Source organism: Chiloscyllium plagiosum, unplaced genomic scaffold (assembly GCF_037043375.1).
Source record: "Chiloscyllium plagiosum isolate Xiang-an unplaced genomic scaffold, Cpla_swu_hap1 HiC_scaffold_9, whole genome shotgun sequence".
Lineage (NCBI taxonomy): Eukaryota > Metazoa > Chordata > Chondrichthyes > Orectolobiformes > Hemiscylliidae > Chiloscyllium > Chiloscyllium plagiosum.
The window spans coordinates 69,014,027-69,035,413 of NW_028270147.1; the positions used below are offsets into that span (position 1 = coordinate 69,014,027).

At 42.0% G+C, this 21,387-nt stretch overlaps 1 protein-coding gene across 1 annotated transcript in view; it reads left to right on the top strand.

Moving 5' to 3' along the window:
* trmt1l (tRNA methyltransferase 1-like) overlaps nucleotides 1–8,769 on the top strand; it is a 76,026-nt gene extending 67,257 nt beyond the window's left edge. The window contains exon 16 of the mRNA XM_043699547.2: nucleotides 7,436–8,769. Coding sequence (XP_043555482.2) covers nucleotides 7,436–7,703 — 268 coding nt within the window. The 3' untranslated portion in view covers nucleotides 7,704–8,769. The remainder of the gene's footprint in view (nucleotides 1–7,435) is intronic.
* Nucleotides 8,770–21,387: the final 12,618 nt, after the last annotated feature.

Genomic DNA, 21,387 nt, shown 5'->3' on the forward strand with positions numbered 1-21,387 from the left:
CCTTTTTGGAGTCTACTTATATGGCTGTTCCTGAAATCCTATTAAGTAGTCAGAAATTATGGAATACTGTATTCATAAATATTGCCATCATGGATATTAAGTTTTGATTTGATTTCCAGCCAAAATCTATATTTATGCATAATTTAAGCATTAAATACAGGCCCCTTTCAGTATTCAATATGCATCTATTTTAAATCCAAGTTCTTGTGTCAGAGGACTTCTGGGTCAATCAATCGGTGACTTAGTACAGAAAAGTGATGTTGAAGTGACTGCTTCTTTGATACAGTGAATTACATTGTTAATTGATGAATGGGCACTTTTAGTTTTAAAACAAGTAGTAGAGAATGTATGACACATTTGAAAAATACTCTGGTTCAGTTACAGCTGTTCAGCGCATCTTTAGTTCTCTATTAAAATGATACTTATGTCAAAACAGCCCTTACTGAATCATGAATTGTGTTTTGTCATAGTGACCCTAATGTATTAACCTTCTAATGACCTCTTTCCAAACCTGACATATTTACCTGTACAATTCTTCTCCAAACCACATTTTTATTCAGCTCCACAGGATTGCTCTTGCTTGATTCCAGTCTAATCAATTTGATTGAAATCAGACCATTTGTAGTCAACTTCTTTTCTCATCTCCATCTTTCTTTCTTTGGACTCCCCCAAAGTTTTATCCTTGCTCCTTCACGATTCCTGATGTAACTGCTTGGCAGCACAGTCTTCATAGGATCCTTCCATATCTGACAGAAATTTACCTGTACCTCCACCAATGTCATCTACTGTATCCGTTGCACCTGATGTGGTCTCCTCTACAACGGGGAGACAGGATGCCTACTTGTGGATTGTTTCAGAGAATGTCTCTGGGACACCCGTACCAACCAACCAACCCCACCTCCCCGTGGCTGAACACTTCATCTCCCCTTTCCATTCCATCAAGGACATGCAGGTCCTCTATCGCCATGCCCTTACCACCCAACGCCTGGAGGAGGAATGCCTCATATTCACCTTGTGACCCTGCAACCACATTGGGATCAATGTGGATTTCAACAGTTTCCTCATTTCCCCTCCCCCCACATTATCCCAGTCCCAAGCCTCCAACTTGGTACTGCCCTCCTGACCTGTTCATCACCTTTCCCATCTATTGGTTCCACCTTTCTCTCTGACCTATCACCTCCCTCACCTTCATCTACCTATTGCATTCTTAGCTACCTTCGCCCCCCTCCCATTTATCTCTCAGCGCCCCCAGCCCACAAGCATTATTCCTAATGTAGGGCTTATGCCTGAAACGTCAATTCTCCTCCTCAGATACTGCCTGACCTGCTGTGCTTTTCCAGTACCACACTCTCAATTCTGATCTCCAATATCTGCAGTCCTCACTTTGTACTAACACAGTCTTCATACATGAGTTTAGCTTCCATGGATACAACTATGGCTTCCGGTTGTACATTTTGCCACTCCTTTCAGCTCCTGTGTAAATTGTATGATGACTGATAGTTCATCTACAAATGCATGTTTGATAAACAATAGTTTCCACAACCTAAATGTTCTGAAAACTCAAGTAATGTCCTTCAGGGAAGAAAATCTGCTATTTTTCTATCTGATCTGGCATAAAGGTGACTTCAGACCAGAAGCAATATAGTTGGCCCTCTGAAATGGCTGGGCAAACATTCAGTTGTATGAAATACAGAAAATTTGAAAAGGAATAAAACTAGTCAGACATTCAGCATTGACCTATGTATGTAAAGTCCTTCTTACCTTCTAGGAGCTTGTAACAAAATTGGTAGGCCTGTCCTAAAGACCCTTGAGCAGTTGCCTGACATAGTCTTAATCATCGAATTGTATTTTTCAGCCAGTGTCCCAGACACTTTCATCAGAATTCCTCAATATGTCCTATCCAGCTGTTTAATCAGACCCACCAGAGGTAGTGGTACTGTTGGGAAGTAGTTACCTTGGAAGTTCTTCCCAGTCACTGCAATTCCATGAAATCGATAGCATCAGGTGAAATGTAGGCAAGTCAGCCTCCCACTGATCACCATTTACTGCCCTCCCTCAAGCTGACAAATGAGAACTTCTCCATGTTGAACACAACTTGGATGGGACCAACAGTGTTTTTTTTTTAACATCCTCTTCATTAATCTGCTACTCAGAGGTATCTATTCACAACAGTATCAATTGGAGAGACGAATGTTTAATCATTGTGAAGATAAAGTCCTGGCTTCACGCTAACAATACCAAAATGTTGCTGTTGATTGTTGGAAGGCAGTCACCTTAGCCCAGGGCATTGCTGCAGCTATTTGTCAAAGTAATGTTCAAGGTCCAACCATATTCAGCTGTTTCAATGACTTTATGAATAGAATTGGGGATATTGTGGGGAGGTGATGGCCTAGTGGAATTATCACTGGTCTGTTAATCTAGAGACCTAGGGAATGTTCTAGGCTCCTGGGTTCAAATCCTGCAACAGCAGATGGTGGAATTTGAATTGAATAAAAGTCTGGAAGTAAGAGTCCAATGATGACCACAAATCCAATGTCGATTGTTGGAAAAACCAAACCTTAATGTGATTGCAAACAAAACTGCCAATCTTACCTAATCTGGTCTATGTGCGACTTCAGACCAACAGCAATATGGTTAACTTTTAACTGCCTTCCAGGCAATTAAGGATGGGCAAAAATGTTGACCTAGCCAGTGACACCCTCATCCCATAAATTAATTTTAAAAAAATTACCCAGTGTTCAGTACCATTTGTATCTTTCAGTTACTGAATCAATCCGTGTATAAATGCACCATGTTGACCTGGACAGCATTCAGGCTTAGGTTTATAAATGACAAGTAATATTTACACCAAAGAAGTGCCATGCAGAGATCATCTCCAATAGAAGACAATCTAACTATCTCACTGACATTCAATGGCATTACCACCACTGACTATCCACTAACAACATCCTATGGTTACCATTGACCAGAAACTAAATTTGACCAGCCATATCAATACAGTGTTTAGAAGAGCAGATCTGAGGCTGGGAGTTCTGCAGCACATTATGCACCCCCTGACTCCCTAAAATTTGTCCAAAGGTTCAAGTCAGGGTTGCAGTGCAATATTTGACTGGCCTAGATGACTGTTGTTCTAGCAACACACGAGGTTAACTCCACTGAGAATGAAGCAGCCTGTTTGATTGACATTTCATCTAACACCTTAAATGTTCATTCCATACACCACCAGCACCTTTCACACTTGTGACCTCTGATACCTAGAAGGGCAAAGGCAAAATACATGTAGAGATATCACCATCGACAAACCAGGTCCCATCTTGATTTGCAACTATATTGATATTCTTTCCCTGTAGCTGGGTCATATCCTGGAATTCCCTTTCTAATAATATAGCTGTGAGTGTACCTAGACCACATGGATTGCCGTTCAAGAAGACAATGCACCAAAACCCACTACCATCTTGAGGCAAGTATGCTCTCCTTGTTAGTGAAGTTCCCATCCCATGAAATTATAAAACAAAAAAAAACCTTGCTACAAACTAATGTATCCTTTCCAGTGAAGCAACCTGTTCCTTTTTCGGCATCATCCTGGCTGTGTATGATTGGTTGTTTGCAACCATAGCATCCTACTTGACCTCAAGCTGATTTTCTAATCCTTCCATTAAAAAGTTTATTTTAGCCTTTATTTCAGGCATCTGCTTCTCAAGCCCTCATCTGTGTTTTTCAGCTCCAGCCTCCATTGTTCTAATATTCCTTTGGCCAACCACCCACTCTCCAGCTTTGTAAACTTCAGCATATTCACTACTGATGAGCATGTTATGTTATGCCCAATACTGTATCTGCCCTTTTCTCCTATCTCACACATTAGTAAGTTTGCAGATGACACCAAAATTGGAGGCGTAGTGGACAGCGAAGAAGGTTACCTCAGATTACAACGGCATCTTGATCAGATGGGCCAATAGGCTGAGGAGTGGCAAATGGAGTTTACTTTAGATAAATGCAAGGTGCTGCATTTTGGGAAAGCAAATCTTAGCAGGACTTATACAAATAATGGTAAGGTCCTAGGGAGTGTTGCTGAACAAAGAGACTTTGGAGTTTAAGTTCCCGAAAGTAGTCACAGGTAGGTAGGATAGCGAAGAAGGCATTTGGTATGCTTTCCATTGTTGGTCAGTGCATTGAGTGTAGGAGTTGGAAGGTCATGTTGTAGCTATACAGGACATTGGTTAGGCCACGTTTGGAATATTGCATGCAATTCTGGTCTCCTTCCGGTCAGAAGGATATTATGAAACATAAAAGGGTTCGGAAAAGATTTACAAGGATGTTGCCAGGGTTGGAGGATTTGAGCTATAGGGAGAGGCTGAATAGGCTGGGGATGTTTTCCCTGGAGCGTTGGAGGCTGAGGGGTTACCTTATTGAGGTTTACAAAATTATGAGGGACATATATAAGATAAGTAGACAAAATCTTTCCCCTGGGGTGGGGGAGTCCAGAACATGAGAGCATAGGTTTAGGGTGAGAGGAGATAGATATAAAAGGGACAACTTCTTCACACAGAGGGTTGTGTGTGTATGGAATGACCTGCCAGAGGAAGTGGTGGAGGATGGTACAATTGCAACATTTAAAAGGCATCTGGGTGGGCATATGATAGGAAGGGTTTAGAGGGATATGGGCTAAGTGCTGGCAAATGGGACTAGATTAGTTTGGGCTATCTGGTTGGCGTGGACGAGTTGGACCGAAGGGTCTGTTTCTGTGCCGTACATCTCTATGACATCTTCACTGACCTGGTTTGGATTCCAGTTTTCCAGAACCCCAGACTTGAAATTCAAATTATTTTATTTACCTCCATATTTTTATCCACTTTATCTGAAATTGAGACCCTACTTAATCTTTCCTTCGGCTCAGTTCCATATTTTTATCCTTTATACCACTGTTAAACTGCTTAAAGAATGCTCAGTGCTGGTTGTCTTTAACATCAAATCATTTCTTACATGAGCTTAACATAGAATTAACATTAGCATGTTAATACATTCAAAACTCCCATTTTAGGTTAGTGCAAGTTGAAGGAAAGTATTAGCTAACAACTTTGTTACTTGGAAAAAAGTTCCACTTATAAGACAAGAACATTTTCAGCATTTCACCTTTGTTGAATGCACTTGTTTTCTTGTAATTATTTAAATATTTCCTTAATTTTCTTTTGAATATATTATTTTTAATAGAGCCATTTTAATTCGCTTTATGTCCCATTGCCATACAGAAATGTAAGCAACATCCAAAATACTTGATTTAAACTGACAGAATAGCAAGCTATTTTCAGTTTCCCTAGTGATTAATGTGAATGCATCAGAGATATCAGTGTGCAATTTTGCCATATTTTACATATTGAGCCAAGAAGGACTACTATTGAATGAGTTCTCACTTATCCGGGAGGCTGATTCTGTATTTATAACACAGCTTTTAATGTTGAAGCTATATGTGAAAATCCTTCAGTGAGAATGAAGGAAGATATAAAATATCCTTTGCATGTAAATATAACCGTAAGTAGTTATGATGTACTTCACACAGACCCTTTCAAAACCTAAATGCTCCATCCAATGAAGGAATACCAGAATAATAACTGAAGAGCATGATTTTGCAAGTTGAAAATGTGCAAAACTGGACTTCCCAATTATTGGAAAGCAAACTGCTAGTTGTCTTTGAACCATCTTGAGTTCCACAGTTTTTTAATTCTCTTCTGTACTGATAAGAGGAATGTAGTTAATAAGCAGGAAGTATTCTAGTTTAGAATGTTGGACAACAAATCACATGGATTATTCTTTGTTACCCTTGAAATTTTATGAAGTATTTGTATATATTCTATGACATCAGCATTTCAAGCACCCCTTTCTAGTGTTCACTTTTACTAAAATCACCACGTACTCTCTAATTTGAATGAGATATGTTTCAGAAAGTGGAGCAGAATAAAGGATCGAATTTAATATCTGATGGTTATTCAAAACTTAAGTAAAAATAAAAGAACCAATCTGTAGTACTTTCAGCAAAGTTAGACTGAGTGAGAAATATTTCAGTCCAAACCCAGAAACGGACCACTAAATTTGCTGTTCGCGCATTTGTTGTTGCTGAAGGTTGGTTCTGCTCCCAATTTTCAAACAAAATAAATTATGATTCCTCCACTTGCCCAAATTCGGCATTTGTTTTCTGACAGTGCATTTAGATTACTCAAAAAGATTAGGAGGTTTGATATTTGTACCATCTGGTTCTTGCTCTTCGAACAAAATTACTGCCAAAGGGTGATTTTTTTTTTAAAAGGTCCAGAAATAAAGAAAATACTTTGCCTAATGAAGTTGTCAGAGCAAGAGAGTTTAGAACATTTTTGAAGTGTTGGGATAGTTGTAAAGGGTGTTTGGTAGGAGTTGGTTATTTATTTCATAATGAATTGCCTATCCATTACTTGTATCTTTAAATATAGGATTTTATGGAATCCATACAGTGTGGAAACAGGCCATTCAGCCCAACAAGACCACATCAACCTTCCGAAGAGCAAACCCCACCCCCCCTCCTCCCCAATCCCTGTAATCCTGCATTTTCCATGGCTAATCCACCTAACCTACACATCCCTGAACACTATGGGCAACTTAGCATGGTCAATCCACCTGACCTGCACAAATTTGGACTCTAGGAGGAAACCTGAGAACCCAGAGGAAAGCCACACAGATATTGGGAGAATGTGCAAACAGTCACCTGAGGATGTTATTGAATCCAGGTCCCTGGTGCTGAGATGCAGCAGTGCAAACCACTGAGCCACAGTGCCACCCGTATAAAATTTTAAACATCTTTATTATTTAATTCCAAATATGTTCCATTACACACACCTACTGCAGCACAGTTTTGTTTCACACCACACATTGTGGTATTGTGGGGCCATGGGAAATGGTAAATATAATTTTATCCTTTTTTATTATGCAGTTTGATAGAAATCTTAATTCAGTATGGTATTTGAGAAAGATTTTCAGTATGTGTTTTCCTGTAACTGCCACGTTCTGTCCCCAACCCAGCTCTTTTTCTGAAATGTATCTCATTCAAATTAAAGGGTAATTAGCCATTTTACTTCAAGTGCCAAGGAGAAAAGATCTAATATCATACATAGTATATACAAGTATTTCATGCAATTTTAAGGGGTACAAACAATAATTCACAATATTTAAATTATAAATTTTCTTGTGCCTATCTAACAACTTGTTAAAGGGCTAAGAAATAAAAAGAAAGCACATTATAAAGTTTAAAAATCTACAGGTTGTGAGTAACATTTTTATCATTTCAAATACCTTTCTACTTTCTGTTTGTCATATTTGTGTAGTGCAGTTGCTACCTGGTCTGTACAGTTCATGACCTACTCTTGCATATTGTATACCAGAGGTTTTTAAAAGAAGCTAATTGTTTCTACAGGATAAACAAATTTCTACCCTATCTTACACAAGCTGGATTTCGTGTCGGCCGTACTCACTTTGATCCAACAGGAATCCGTACAGATGCCACACTTGCACAATTGAAAGCCATACTCATGAAGTACAGTCTGCCAACACATACTGACAGTCAACCTGGAACTCTCAGTCATGCTTCAGCAGAATCTATTTCAGAACCTGTGCAAGTTTCAATTCCAGAGGCACTTCATGTTGATCAGCCTGCTGAAGAAGTCAAACCTGAGTCAGGATAAATCGAGTTTGACCCTGCATGATCTAAATTAACCATTATACCCCTCCATTGAGGTCACATTTGCAGCTTATCACTAGACTGTTGTACCGTTGAAGAGCCAACTCTGGCGGTTCATAGATCAATGTTTATAATATGTAAAATTAATTTTAAGATTGATTTTAATCTTTGTATAAAAGAGCATGCTATGTTATTTGTCAGTTGTGCACAGATTATCTTGATGCTGTTGAGCCTAAATATTAAGAAGAATGTTTTCACTTCATTTATTTGACTTCATTTATTCTCAAAGTGCAGCAATTAAGAATTTGCTTGTCAGGTATGTAGTACTGTTTTCTAATTTTTGAGGAAGCAATAATTGCAAATGACACACACCTAGACAAAAAGTTCCAATTGGAATTTCACTCTGTACCACCTGTTAATGCCAGCTGCATCGTAGAGGAAGTGTTTTAGAATGCAACTAGTGTGTTAAAAGAAAAAGGAAGCTCACTGAAACTGGTCTGGAGTTAAATTGTGTTCTTTTCCTTTAGTATTTACAAGTTTGCTGATCAACACAAAAATTTTTGGTTTAGCATCTATCTTAGAAACTTTCACATTGAGAGTTCTGTTCAAATTGTAACAAAGTTGTACATTGTGTTGAGTATCGTTCTTGCACCCATTATTGTTTTTAAAGGTGCAGGGTGAGTGAGATGCTAAATATTTGGTTTCTGTCCCAGGGCTGCTTATTGTAAAGTTTGATAAACTGAACCAATGAATCATTAGCATCTGTAGTGTTTTACTGTTGAGAATTCATGTTTTTGTATATGCTTGTTACATATTTCACTCAAGTCAATTAGAGTTGTTACAAAAACATCTATTGATCATTCCAACTTTAAGATCATAAGCATGCCTGCTTTGATATTTTTGTGGTTATTCTGATTTTGTGTCAGAATATTTAAGTCAAACAAATCACCCAAAGACTAACGTTTGATAAAATCTTTAGGAACAGTTTCGGCACTTTTATATTATTGCTTGCCATGTTGAATGGTCAGGTTTCAAAACATCTTGTGGATGAAATTTTAAGAGTGAAACGAGTGGCATCATTACAGGGAGTTATAATGAAATACATGCACTTGACTTCATTCCATCCAAGAGCATGCACAGAACAGAGGCCAAGTGCATCTTCAAATGATGGAGAATTATAGTCATAGAGATGTGCGGCATGGAAACAGATCCTTTTGGTCCAACTCATCTACGCCAACCAGATACCCCAAACTAATCTAGTTCCATTTGCCAGCACTTGGCCCATATCCCTCTAAACCCTTCCGATTCATGTACCCATCCAGCTGCCTTTTTAAATGTTATATTTGTACCAACGTCCTCCACTTCCTCTGGCAACACCCTCTGCATGTAAAACTGCCCATTAGGTCCCTTTTATATCTTGCCCCTCTCACCCTAAACCTATGCAAGATATAGACTCTAGGGAAATAGATGGTGACATCTTGCAAAATGTCCCAGATTACAGAGGAGGAAGTGCTGGATGTCTTGAAACGGTTAAAAAGTGGATAAATCCCCAGGACCTGATCAGGTTTACCCGAGAACTCTGAGGGAAGCTAGAGAAGTGATTGCTGGGCCTCTTGCTGAGATATTTGTATCATCGATGGTCACAGGTGAGGTGCTGGAAGACTGGAGGTTGACAAATGTGGCGCCACTGTTTAAGAAGGGTGGTAAGGACAAGCCAGGAAACTATAGACCAGTGAGCCTGACCTCGGTGGTGGGCAAGTTGTTGGAGGGAATCCTGAGGGTCAGGATGTACATGTATTTGGAAAGGCAAGGACTGAATCGAGATAGTCTAGATGGCTTTGTGCATGGGACATCAGGTCTCACAAACGATTGAGTTTTTTGAAGGAGTAACAAAGAAGATTGAGGGCAGAGCAGCAGATGTGATCTATATGGACTTCAGTAAGGTGTTCGACAAGGTTCCCCATGGGAGACTGATTAGCATGGTTGGATCTCATGGAATACAGGGAGAACTAACCATTTGGATACAGAACTGGCTCAAAGGTAGAAGAGAGAGGGTGGTGGTGGAGGGTTGTTTTTCAGACTGGAGGCCTGTGACCAGTGGAGTGCCACAAGGATCGTGCTGGGCCCTCTACTTTTTGTCATTCACATAAATGATTTGGATGCAAGCATAAGAGGTACAGTTAGTAAGTTTGCAGATGACACCAAAATTGGAGGTATAGTGGACAGCAAAGAGGGTTACCTCCAATTACAACAGGATCTTGACCAGATGGGCCAATGGGCTGAGAAGTGGCAGATGGAGTTTAATTCAGATAAATGTGAGGTGCTGCATTTTGGGAAAGCAAATCTTAGCAGGACTTATACACTTAATGATAAGGTCCTAGGGAGTGTTGCTGAACAAAGAGACCTTGGACTGCAGGTTCATAGCTCCTTGAAAGTGGAGTTGCAGGTAGATAGGATAGTGAAGAAGGTGTTTGGTATGCTTTCCTTTATTGGTCAGAGTATTGAGTACAGGAGTTGGGAGGTCATGTTGCGGCTGTACAGGACATTGGTTAGGCCACTGTTGGAATATTATGTGCAATTCTGGTCTCCTTCCTATCGGAAAGATGATGTGAAACTTGAAAGGGTTCAGAAAAGATTTACAAGGATGTTGCCAGGGTTGGAGGCTCTGAGCTACAAGGAGAGGCTGAACAGGCTGGGGCTGTTTTACCTGGAGCGTCAGAGGCTGAGGGGTGACCTTATAGAGATTTACAAAATTGAGGGGCATGGATAGGATAAATAGACAAAGTCTTTTCCCTGGGGCTCGGAGTCCAGAACTAGAGGGCATAGGTTTAGGGCAAGAGAGAAAAGATATAAAAGAGACCTAAGGGGCAACTTTTTCGCACAGAGGGTGGTACATGTATGGAATGAGCTGCCAGAGGAAGTGGTAGAGGCTGGTACAATTGCAACATTTAAGAGGCATTTGGATGGGTATATGAATAGTGCCGGAGATGTGTTGCTGGAAAAGCGCAGGAGGTCAGGCAGCATCCAGGGAACAGGAGAATCAACGTTTCGGGCATAAGCCCTTCTTCAGGACTACGTACCGACCAACAAAACTTGGACCCAACCAGGACAACCAGTATTTAATTTCTCCTCCTGGGTATATGAATAGGATGGGTTCTGAGGGATATGGGTCGGGTGCTGGCAGGTGGGCCTAGATTGGGTTAGCATATCTGGTCGGCGTGGATGGGTTAGACCAAAGGGTCTGTTTCCATCCTGTACATCTCTATGACTGCATCCCATTCATAATTTCTTTTACATACCATTTTCACACCAGAAGCATCCAGTATTGGCACAATTTTGTGGAATTGTTCACCAATAGAACAAAAATGTGCAGATACTGATAAATACTTAAATGCACAATTAGGGAAGAAAGTATGGAAAATAAATTGAACTCCTTTTAGAAAGTGTTAGTACAGTTCACATTTGAAGGAAATGTGTTTCTTGATCATTTGGGAGATGGAAATAATTAAACTTTTAAAAGTGTCAGTGAGCAAAGTCAATGGTAACAGTTCTCAGCTAAGGAACTTAAATTTTGGATGCCCTTACAAGGGTTGGTAGGTGCCAAGGGATAGAGAGAGAGTGTTGTGAGGGAATCAGCTTCGTAATGAGAATGTAAATATGTCACATGGGAAGCATTTCAAGAAGACAGCTCAACCATTGGAAGGGCAACCAAATGCTGGCCTAGCCAATAGTGTAGAAGAAACCCTTTGATGATCAAGTCTGCGCTATCTATAAATATATTGTAGACCCATTTTCCAACACTTCGCTCATAATTTTGAATGTTATGACATTTCAAGAGCTCATCCAAGCACATTTTAAAGGCTGTGAGGCTTCCTGCCTTAACTATCCTTCCAGACAGTGTATTCCAACTTCCCACCATCCTCAAAAAAACTCTAACCCTCTTGCATTTCACATTAAGATTATGCCCCTCAATCAGGTTCCCCACCCTTCACCCCCAGCATTGTCTGCTCACAGCTAAAATACTCCCATCCCAGGCAATGTCCTGGTGAATCTGGAATTAAAAAGCCTGATGATGACCATGAATCTGTTTTTGATTATTGGAAAAACTCAACTGCTTCACTTGTGTTATTTCGGGAAAGAAACTGCCATCCTTTTCCTGCTCTGGTCAACATGTGACTCCAGGCCCACAGCAATGTGGTTGACTTAAAAATGCCCTTCTTTCATAGATGATTAAAAATGCTGGCCTACCCAGTAACACCCTTATCCTGTGAATGATCTTTTAAAAATGGAATGGAAGGGTGAGGGTAAGAAGTGCAGGAAATAGGACAGATAACATCAACCCAGAGTGAATACTCAGTTGAGGGAAAAAGAAGAACTCTCAACAGCAGTGGTGTTAGAGGCAGCATAGGGCAAATGCAATGGATAAAGTGGGATGTTGGCAGAGTTGCAGATCTAGGTTGCAAGAGACGGGGTTAGAGGGAAGACATGAAGGTGAATTATGAAGCAATCAGAAATAACGGGTTGGGGTCTTGTTGCCTGTGGCGATTGAAGAAGAGGTATTAGATGGCTGGGGTTCAATCTCCTGTGTGTGAAACTACAACAGTTCTGCCAACTTCCCAACACATGATACATGGATCAGGAAGTTTATATGAACATAGAACAATACAGCACAGAGCAGGCCCTTCGGCCCACGATGTTGTGCCGAACATTTGTCCTAGCTTAAGCACCCATCCATGTACCTATCCAATTGCCGCTTAAAGGTCACCAAAGATTCTGACTCTATCACTCCCACAGGCAGCGCATTCCATGCCCCCACCACTCTCTGGGTAAAGAACCCACCCCTGACATCTCCCCTATACCTTCCACCCTTCACCTTAAATTTATGTCCCCTTGTAACACTCTGTTGTACCCGGGGAAAAAGTTTCTGACTGTCTACTTTATCTATTCCTCTGATCATCTTATAAAGCTCTATTAGGTCACCCCTTATCCTTCGCCGTTCCAACGAGAAAAGGCCTAGTACGCTCAACCTATCCTCGTACGACCTATTCTTCATTCCAGGCAACATCCTGGTAAATCTTCTCTGCACCCTCTCCAAAGCTTCCACATCTTTCCTAAAGTGAGGTGACCAGAACTGCACACAGTACTCCAAATGTGGCCTAACCAAAGTCCTGTACAGTTGCAACATCACGACTCTTGAATTCAATCCCTCTGCTAATGAACGCTAATACACCATAGGCCTTCTTACAAGCTCTATCCACCTGAGTGGCAACTTTCAAAGATCTATGAACATAGACCCCAAGATCCCTTTGCTCCTCCACCCTACTAAGAACCCTACCGTTAACCCTGTATTCCGCATTCTTATTTGTCTTTCCAACCTCACACTTGGCAGGGTTGAACTCCATCTGCCACTCCTCAGCCCAGCTCTGCATCATATCTAAGTCCCTTTGCAGCCGACAACAGCCCTCCTCACTATCCACAACTCCACCAATCTTCGTATCATCTGCAAATTTACTGACCCACCCTTCGACTCCCTCATCCAAGTCATTAATAAAAATTACAAACAGCAGAGGACCCAGAACTGATCCCTGCGGAACTCCACTTGTAACTGGGCTCCAGGCTGAATATTTACCATCTACCACCCCTCTCTGACTTCGACCGGTTAGCCAGTTTTCTATCCAATTGGCCAAATTTCCCTCTATCCCATGCCTCCTGACTTTCCGCATAAGCCTACCATGGGGAACCTTATCAAATGCCTTACTAAAATCCATGTATACTGCATCCACTGCTCTACCCTTATCCACATGCTTGGTCACCTCCTCAAAGAATTCAATAAGACTTGTAAGGCAAGACCTACCCTTCACAAATCCGTGCTGGCTGTCCCTAATCAAGCATTGTCTTTCCAGATACTCATAAATCCTATCCCTCAGTACCCTTTCCATTATTTTACCTACCACCGAAGTAAGACTAACTGGCCTGTAGTTCCCGGGGTTATCCCTATTCCCTTTTTTGAATAGGGGCACAACATTCGCCACTCTCCAGTCCCCTGGTACTACCCCCGTTGACAGTGAAGATGAAAAGATCATTGCCAACGGTACTGCAATTTCCTCTCTTGCTTCCCACATAATCCTAGGATATATCCCGTCAGGCCCGGGGGACTTGTCTATCCTCAAGTTGTTCAAAATGTCCAACACATCTTCCTTCCTAACAAGTATCTCCTCTAGCTTACCAGTCCGTTTCACACTCTCCTCTTTAACAATACGGTCCCTCTCGTTCGTAAATACTGAAGAAAAGTACTCATTCAAGACCTCTCCTATCTCTTCCGACTCAATACACAGTCTCCCACTACTGTCCTTGATTGGACCTACCCTCGTTCTCATCATTCTCATGTTTCTCACATACGCATAAAATTCCTTTGGGTTATCCTTGATCCTATCCGCCAAAGATTTTTCATGCCCTCTCTTAGCTCTCCTAATCCCTTTCTTCAGGTCCCTTCTGACTATCCTGTATCCCTCCACTGCTCTGTCTGAACCCTGTTTCCTCAACCTTATGTAAGCCTCCTTCTTCCTCTTTACAAGACATTCAACCTCCCTCGTCAACCAAGGTTCCCTCACACGACCATTTCTTTCCTGCCTGACAGGTACATACATATCAAGGACACTTCGTATCTGTTCTTTGAAAAAGTTCCACATTTCCATGACATCCTTCCCTGACAGCCTATGCTCCCCAGATCCTGTCTTACAGCATCATAATTACCCTTCCCCCAATTGTAAAACCTACCCTGTTGCATGCACCTATCTCTCTCCATAACCAAGGTGAAAGTCACAGAATTGTGGTCACCATCACCAAAATGTTCACCCACTAACAAGCCCATCACTTGTCCTGGTTCATTACCGAGTACCAAATCCAATATGGTCTCCCCTCTGGTCGGACAATCTACATACTGAGTTAGAAAAGCTTCCTGGACACACGGCGCAAACACCGCCCCATCCAATCTAATCGATCTAAAGAGCTTCCAATCAATATTTGGGAAGTTGAAATCGCCCATGACTACTACCCTGTGGCTTCTGCACCTTTCCAAAATCTGTTTCCCAACCTGTTTCTCCATATCTCTGCTGCTATTGGGGGGCCTATAGTACACACCCAATAAGGTGACTGCACCTTTTCTATTTCTGACTTCAGGCCATACTACCTCCAAAGGCAGATCCCCCTCGAACTGCCTTTCTGCAGCCGTTATACCATTTCTAATTAGCAACGCCACCCCCCCCCCCTCCTTTTTTCCCACCCTCCCTAATCTTACTGAAACATCTGTAACCAGGAACCTCCAACAACCATTCCTGTCCCTCTTCTATCCACGTTTCCGTGATGGCCACAACATCGTAGTCCCAGGTACCGATCCACGCCTTAAGTTCACCCACCTTATTTCTGATACTCCTTGTGTTGAAGTATACGCACTTGAACCCATCTCTGTGTCCGCAAGTACTCCCTGTCAGTGCTACCTTCTTCACAGCCTCCCTACATTCTTGGACATCCTGACAAACAGTTAGCCTACTTGCTGGACTACAAGTCCGGATCCCATCCCCCTGCCAAATTAGTTTAAACCCCCCTGAAGAGTGCTAGCAAACCTACCCCCCAGGATATTGGTGCCCTTCTGGTTCAGGTGCAACCCGTCCGGCTTGTACAGGTCCCACCTTCCCCAGAATGCAGTCCAATTGTCCAAATACCTGAAGCCCTCCCTCCTACATCATCCTTGCAGCCACGTGTTCAACTGCACTCTCTCCCTATTCCTTGCCTCACTGTCACGTGGCACCGGCAACAACCCAGAGATGACGACTCTGTCTGTCCTAGCTTTTAGCTTCCAACCTAACTCCCTGAGCTCTTGAATGACCTCCCCACCCTTCTTCCTACCTCGGTCATTGGTGCCAACGTGCACCACGACTTCTGGCTGCACACCCTCCCCCTTAAGGATTCTGAAGACACGGTCCGAGACGTCTCAGACCCTGGCACCCGGGAGGCAACAAACCATCCGAGAGTCTCACCCATGTCCACAGAACCGCCTGTCCGTCCCTCTAACTAGAGAGTCTCTTATAACTAGGGCTCTCCTCCTCTCCCCCTTTCCCTTCTGAATCTCAGAGCCGGACCTCGCGCCACAGACCCGGTCACTGCAGCTTACCCCTGCTAGGCCGTCCCAAAGCGGTATACTTATTGTTTAGGGGAACGACCACAGGGGATCCTGCACTGCCTGCTTCCTCCCCTTCCCACCTCTAACTGTTACCCAGCTACCTCTGTTCTCTGGCGTAACTATGTCCCTGTAGCTTCTTTCTATCACCCTCTCAGCCTCTCGAATAATCCTCAGTTCATCCAACTCCAGTTCCAGTTCCCTCTCCGAATCCCTGCCGCTGACAGGTAGCGGCCCAAGAGCAACAGGGAAAATGGGGCTAACCACTGCGGTCGGGAGAGGGTGGGTGCGGTCGGGGAGGAGGGAAAAGTTAAAAGAAGGTAGGTGGATAGTGAACTCCGAGGGGAAGGTTGCAAGGTGATTTCAGATGCTGGTTGAAATCAGCATGGATGACGAGTCACTTAGTACAGAGGCTAAGGAACAAAATGCTGTGAAGATAGATCAGTGACAAAAAGCATGGTAAGACATTCCTCTTTTGCTCAGTGCCTCTTGCTGGTGAGGTAAGAATAGGGTAAGAAGCAAAGGTACTCTAGCACTGTACACTAAAGCCCATTCCATTTCGTGAGTCCTGGTGTGGTGGAATAAGATGTGGATGGGATCGCACATCAGGAAGAAAATTAGGTTTCATTAGCAGAATGACAACTATTTTAGCTCCAAAATAAGTGATGTTACTGTTTCTCACACTGAAGCTGGATTCAAAAGCAATAAATCATAAGGAAAACTTCTAATGAAGGGAAACAAAAACCATTTCAGACCACGTCAATGGGACAAAATATTGAATTTCAGGCACAATACCTGGTCATTTATCCTTTCTGACTTTATGATAATCTCTTATAAAGCTTGGAGAAAGTGCCATTTTACACCCAGAAGTGTTTAGAATGGAATTAAAATGGTGTAAAACTGATGGTCAGTATAAGTTAAGTGAAACAAGCATTGGCAAAATCCTGGCCGCGCTGTAGGAAGGTGAAGGTAATAAGTCAGAAACACATGGTCAAAGGATGGAAACAACATTAAAATATTAACATGTCAACATTAACAGGCTAAAATATACCAATGTTTAGAAGCAAATAGACACAAATAGTGTGGGAATGAAAGAAGCATAACAATAGGTGAACATAAATTCAGAGCTGCAGCAAAGGACCCATGGACCCACTCAGAGAAAACACAGCAGTTTACTAAATGTTCTGATAAATAAAACGTCAATGAAACACAAAACACCTCTGAAACAATATTACTGTTTTCAAAATCTTCTGGTGGAGCCAGCAGTTGGAATGTTTCATATGTTTTGTCCCTGAGTGTATATCTGGAGAAGAAATTGGCAATTGGTGCAGTGTGATAATGTCACTAAACAGGTGCTGACATGCAATGACATCAGCGTATAGGATTACATGGATTATTCAATGAAGAAACAGCTCATTTGCCCAACCATGGAGTGTAACCATTTATGCTCCACTGGGAGCACTGGACTGATCTTTCTCTAAATCTACTGTTGTAATCCTTTACTCTCCTTTATATAGTTGCCTTGCTTCCACTTAGATGCATCTGTATTTTGAGGAGATAGTGACATAGTTGTAATGTCAAATGGCAGTTGATTTCACTAACTGAAATCTAGTCTCCTTAATGTTACGTGAAATAGTCTCCGTTAGTCACTGGAAACTCTGTAGGTAGGAGGACAGATAGGAGGTTCTGTGGAGACGAGAGCGACTCGCGGTTGGTGTGTTACCTCCCAGGTGCCAGGGTTCGTGATGTCTCTGATCGTGTTTTCGAGATCCTTGAGGGGGAAGGGGAGCAGGCCCAAGTTGTGGTCCACGTAGACACCAGCGACATATGTAGGAAGAGAGATGGAGATTTAAGGCAGAAATTCAGGGAGCTAGAGTGGACATTTAGAGCTAGAATAAACAGAGTTATTATCTCTGGTTTGTTGCCCATGCCATGTGCAAGCGAAGCAAGGAATAGGGAGAGGGGTTGAATACGTGGCTACAGGGATGGTGCAGGAGGGAGGGTTTTGGATTCCTGGATAATTGGGGTTCCTTCTGGGGTAGGTAGGACCTCTACAATCAGGATGGTATTCACCTGAACCAGAAGGGTACCAACATCCTGGGGAGGGGAATTTGCTAATGGTCTTCGGGTGGGTTTAAATGAATTCAGCAGTGGAATGGGAACCAAAATTATAACTCGAGTATACTGGAAGTTAAGAGTAGTGAAGTCAGAACTAAGATTTCAGTATTGCAAGAAGGCACTGGCAAGCAAGAAGTTCGTTTGAAGTGTGCCTACTTCAACGCCAGGAGCATCGGGAATAAGGTGGGTGAGCTTGCAGTATGGGCTCGTACCTGGCATTTCAATGTTGTGGCCATTTCAGAGACATGGGTAGAGCAGGGACAGGATTGATTATTCAGTAAGAACAGAGAAAATTGTACTGTTAGTCAAGGACAGTATTACGGTTGCAGAAAGAATGTTTGAGGACTCATCTACTGAGATAATATGGGCTGAGATTGGAAATGGGAAAGGAGAGGTTACCCTGTTGGGAGGTTTCTATAGGCCTTCAAATAGTTTCAGAGATGTAGAGGGGAGGATAGCAAAGATGATTCTCGATAGAAGTGAGAGTGATAGGCTCGTTGTTATGGGGTCTTTAACTTTCCAAATATTGACTGGGAATACTATAGTTTAAGTACTTTAGATGGTTCAGTTTTTGTTCAATGTCCCCCTGTGAAAAATAAGGCATAAAATTCCCTTATGCCTTGAAAACAACATCTGCAGTTCAAGTCTACCTTTTTACACTGAGCCGTACCAGATTGATGAAGACTTAAGTGTTCTGTGTTAGTCAGGGTAGAGAGTGTGGTGCTGGACAAGCACAGCAGGTCAAGCAGCATGAAAATCAATGTTTCGGACAAAGACCCTTCATCAGGAATCTGTGTTAGTGTTTGCACGAAGCATACAGAACAGCCAATACTGATCTGATACCAACAGTACCATTAGAAATTACTATTTTCTAATCAACCAATGCAGAGATATTATGACACACCTCTAGAGCAGGTGGGAATTGAACCTAGGCATTACCATTGCTCCAAACGAGCCCATCATTTTGTTTTAACCTCAGATAGCTGATCACATATTCAGTAGCAGAAAGGATCCCTCACTACTTAGAGGAATCATCAACTAATTATAGTTCAGCTATTAGCTCCTTTCTTCTAACTATTGCCATTCTCTACTTAGTATTCTCTGGGTACAAAACTTCACCACTCCTTTTAACTTTCTTCATCAATGGTCTTCCAGTGTAGTTTCTGAATACATTAAGGTCCAATCTCTTCCAGGATGCTCTATTTTTCAATGTTTTTCAGGGAAGACGTGTTTTCTGCATCCAGCTACAATGCATAGAGTCAGAGAGATGTACAGCATGGAAACAGACCCTTTGGTCCAACCCGTCCATGCCGACCAGATATGCCAACCCAATCTAGTCCCACCTGCCAGAACTCGGCCCATATCCCTCCAAACCCTTCCTATTCATATACCCATCCAAATGCTTCTTAAATGTTGCAATCTTCCCTTGCAGTAGTGCAGATTCACTTTAAGCAGTGCAGACCACAGTACTTAGTCAGAGATGTACAGCATGCAAACAGACCCTTCGGTTCAACCCGTCCATGCCGACCAGATATCCCAACCCAATCTAGTCCCACCTGCCAGCACCCGGCCCATATCCCTCCAGATCTTTTCTATTCATATACCCATCCGAATGCCTCTTAAAATGTTGCAATTGTACCAGCCTGCACCACTTCCTCTGGCAGCTTATTCCATACACGTAATCACCCTCTGTGTGAAAAAGTTGCCCCTTAGATCTTTTTTATATCTTTCCCCTCTCACCCTAAACCTATTCCCTCTAGTTCTGCACTCCCCAACCCCAGGGAAAAGACTTTGCCTATTTACCCTATCCATGCCCCTCAATTTTGTAAACCTCTATGAGGTCACCCCTCAGCCTCCGACGCTCCAGGGAAAACAGCCCCAGCCTGTTCAGCCTCTCCCTATAGCTCAAATCCTTCAACCCTGGTAACATCCTTGTAAGTCTTTTCTGAACCCTTTCAAGTTTCACAACATCTTTCCAATAGGAAGGAGACCAGAATTGCACATAATATTCCAACAGTGGCCTAACCAATGTCCTGTACAGCCGCAACATGACCTCCCAATCCTGTACTCAATACTCCGACCAACAAAGGAAAGCATACCAAACACCTTCTTCACTATCCTATCTACCTGCGACTCCACTTTCAAGGAGCTATGAACCTGCAGTCCAAGGTCTCTTTGTTCAGCAACACTCCCTTGGACCTTACCATTAAGGTGTATAAGTCCTGCTAAGATTTGCTTTCCCAAAATGCAGCAGCTCACATTTATCTGAATTAAACTCCATCTGCCACTTCTCAGCCCATTGGCCCATCAGGTCAAGATCCTGTTGTAATCGGAGGTAACCCTCTTTGCTGTCCACTATACCTCCAAATTTGGTGTCATCTGCAAACTTACTAACTGTACCTCTTATGCTTGTATCCAAATCATTTATGTAAATGACAAAAAAAAAAGAGGACCCAGCACCGATCCTTGTGGCACTCCACTGGGGAATATAATTTTTTCATATTCTAAGTTGTTTTAAAAAATGGGAAAATGGAGTTGAATTTCTTAAAATACTAAAGCCAGAATAGGGTATTTACTTTACTACCAAGGTGTATATAAACTAACTCTTGGTTAGAAAATGTGACCAATGCAGAAGAGATAAATTATCAGAAAACAAATCAGTTCAATTCATTTACTTTATGTAAATGACATGGAAAATTTCAGCGTTTTTAATCAACACAGAATGGAATCACTTTATATTCAGTTCACCTCTGGATTCCCATTGAGACAATAATAACATTATGCACCCAATCCTTAGTCAACTATAGTTTAGAAAGTCACTTGGTGGATAGAAAGATTAAAAAAAAGGGGACTGTAATCCACTTAAAAGACCCTTTGTTAATTTAAACAGAATCTTGCATTCCATCTGTTACTTTGCCCAGAATGTATTGCCAGAGAGAAATGTAGGTTCCCAGATGCAGACTCAAACTGGATTTGTCCAAAGCACATGCAATGCAAAACAGATTCATAAATATTGCATTATGACAGTAAACCTCCATTCACAACCCCATCAAATTTCCGTATGATATCTTAACAGGAGAGGAATTTCCAGACTAGGTGTCAAGTCTATTTTGTGCTTCTAATATAATGGAAAATATTCTACCTCTGCAGAACTATTTGCTCTCAGACTAGTTTAAATTGCCACCTTTTACCTAATCCTGAACTGGATACTGAGCAACACCAACATGCATTTGCATCAGCACTTTTAAAATGTAGTAACACTTCCCATCCCAAAGTACTCACACAGGAGCATTATTGAACGAAATTTGGCACAGAAACACAAAGAAATTAGGACAAGTGACTTAAAATTTGGGCAACGAGGTAGATTTTACGAAGTGTCTTTAGCATTCTTCTT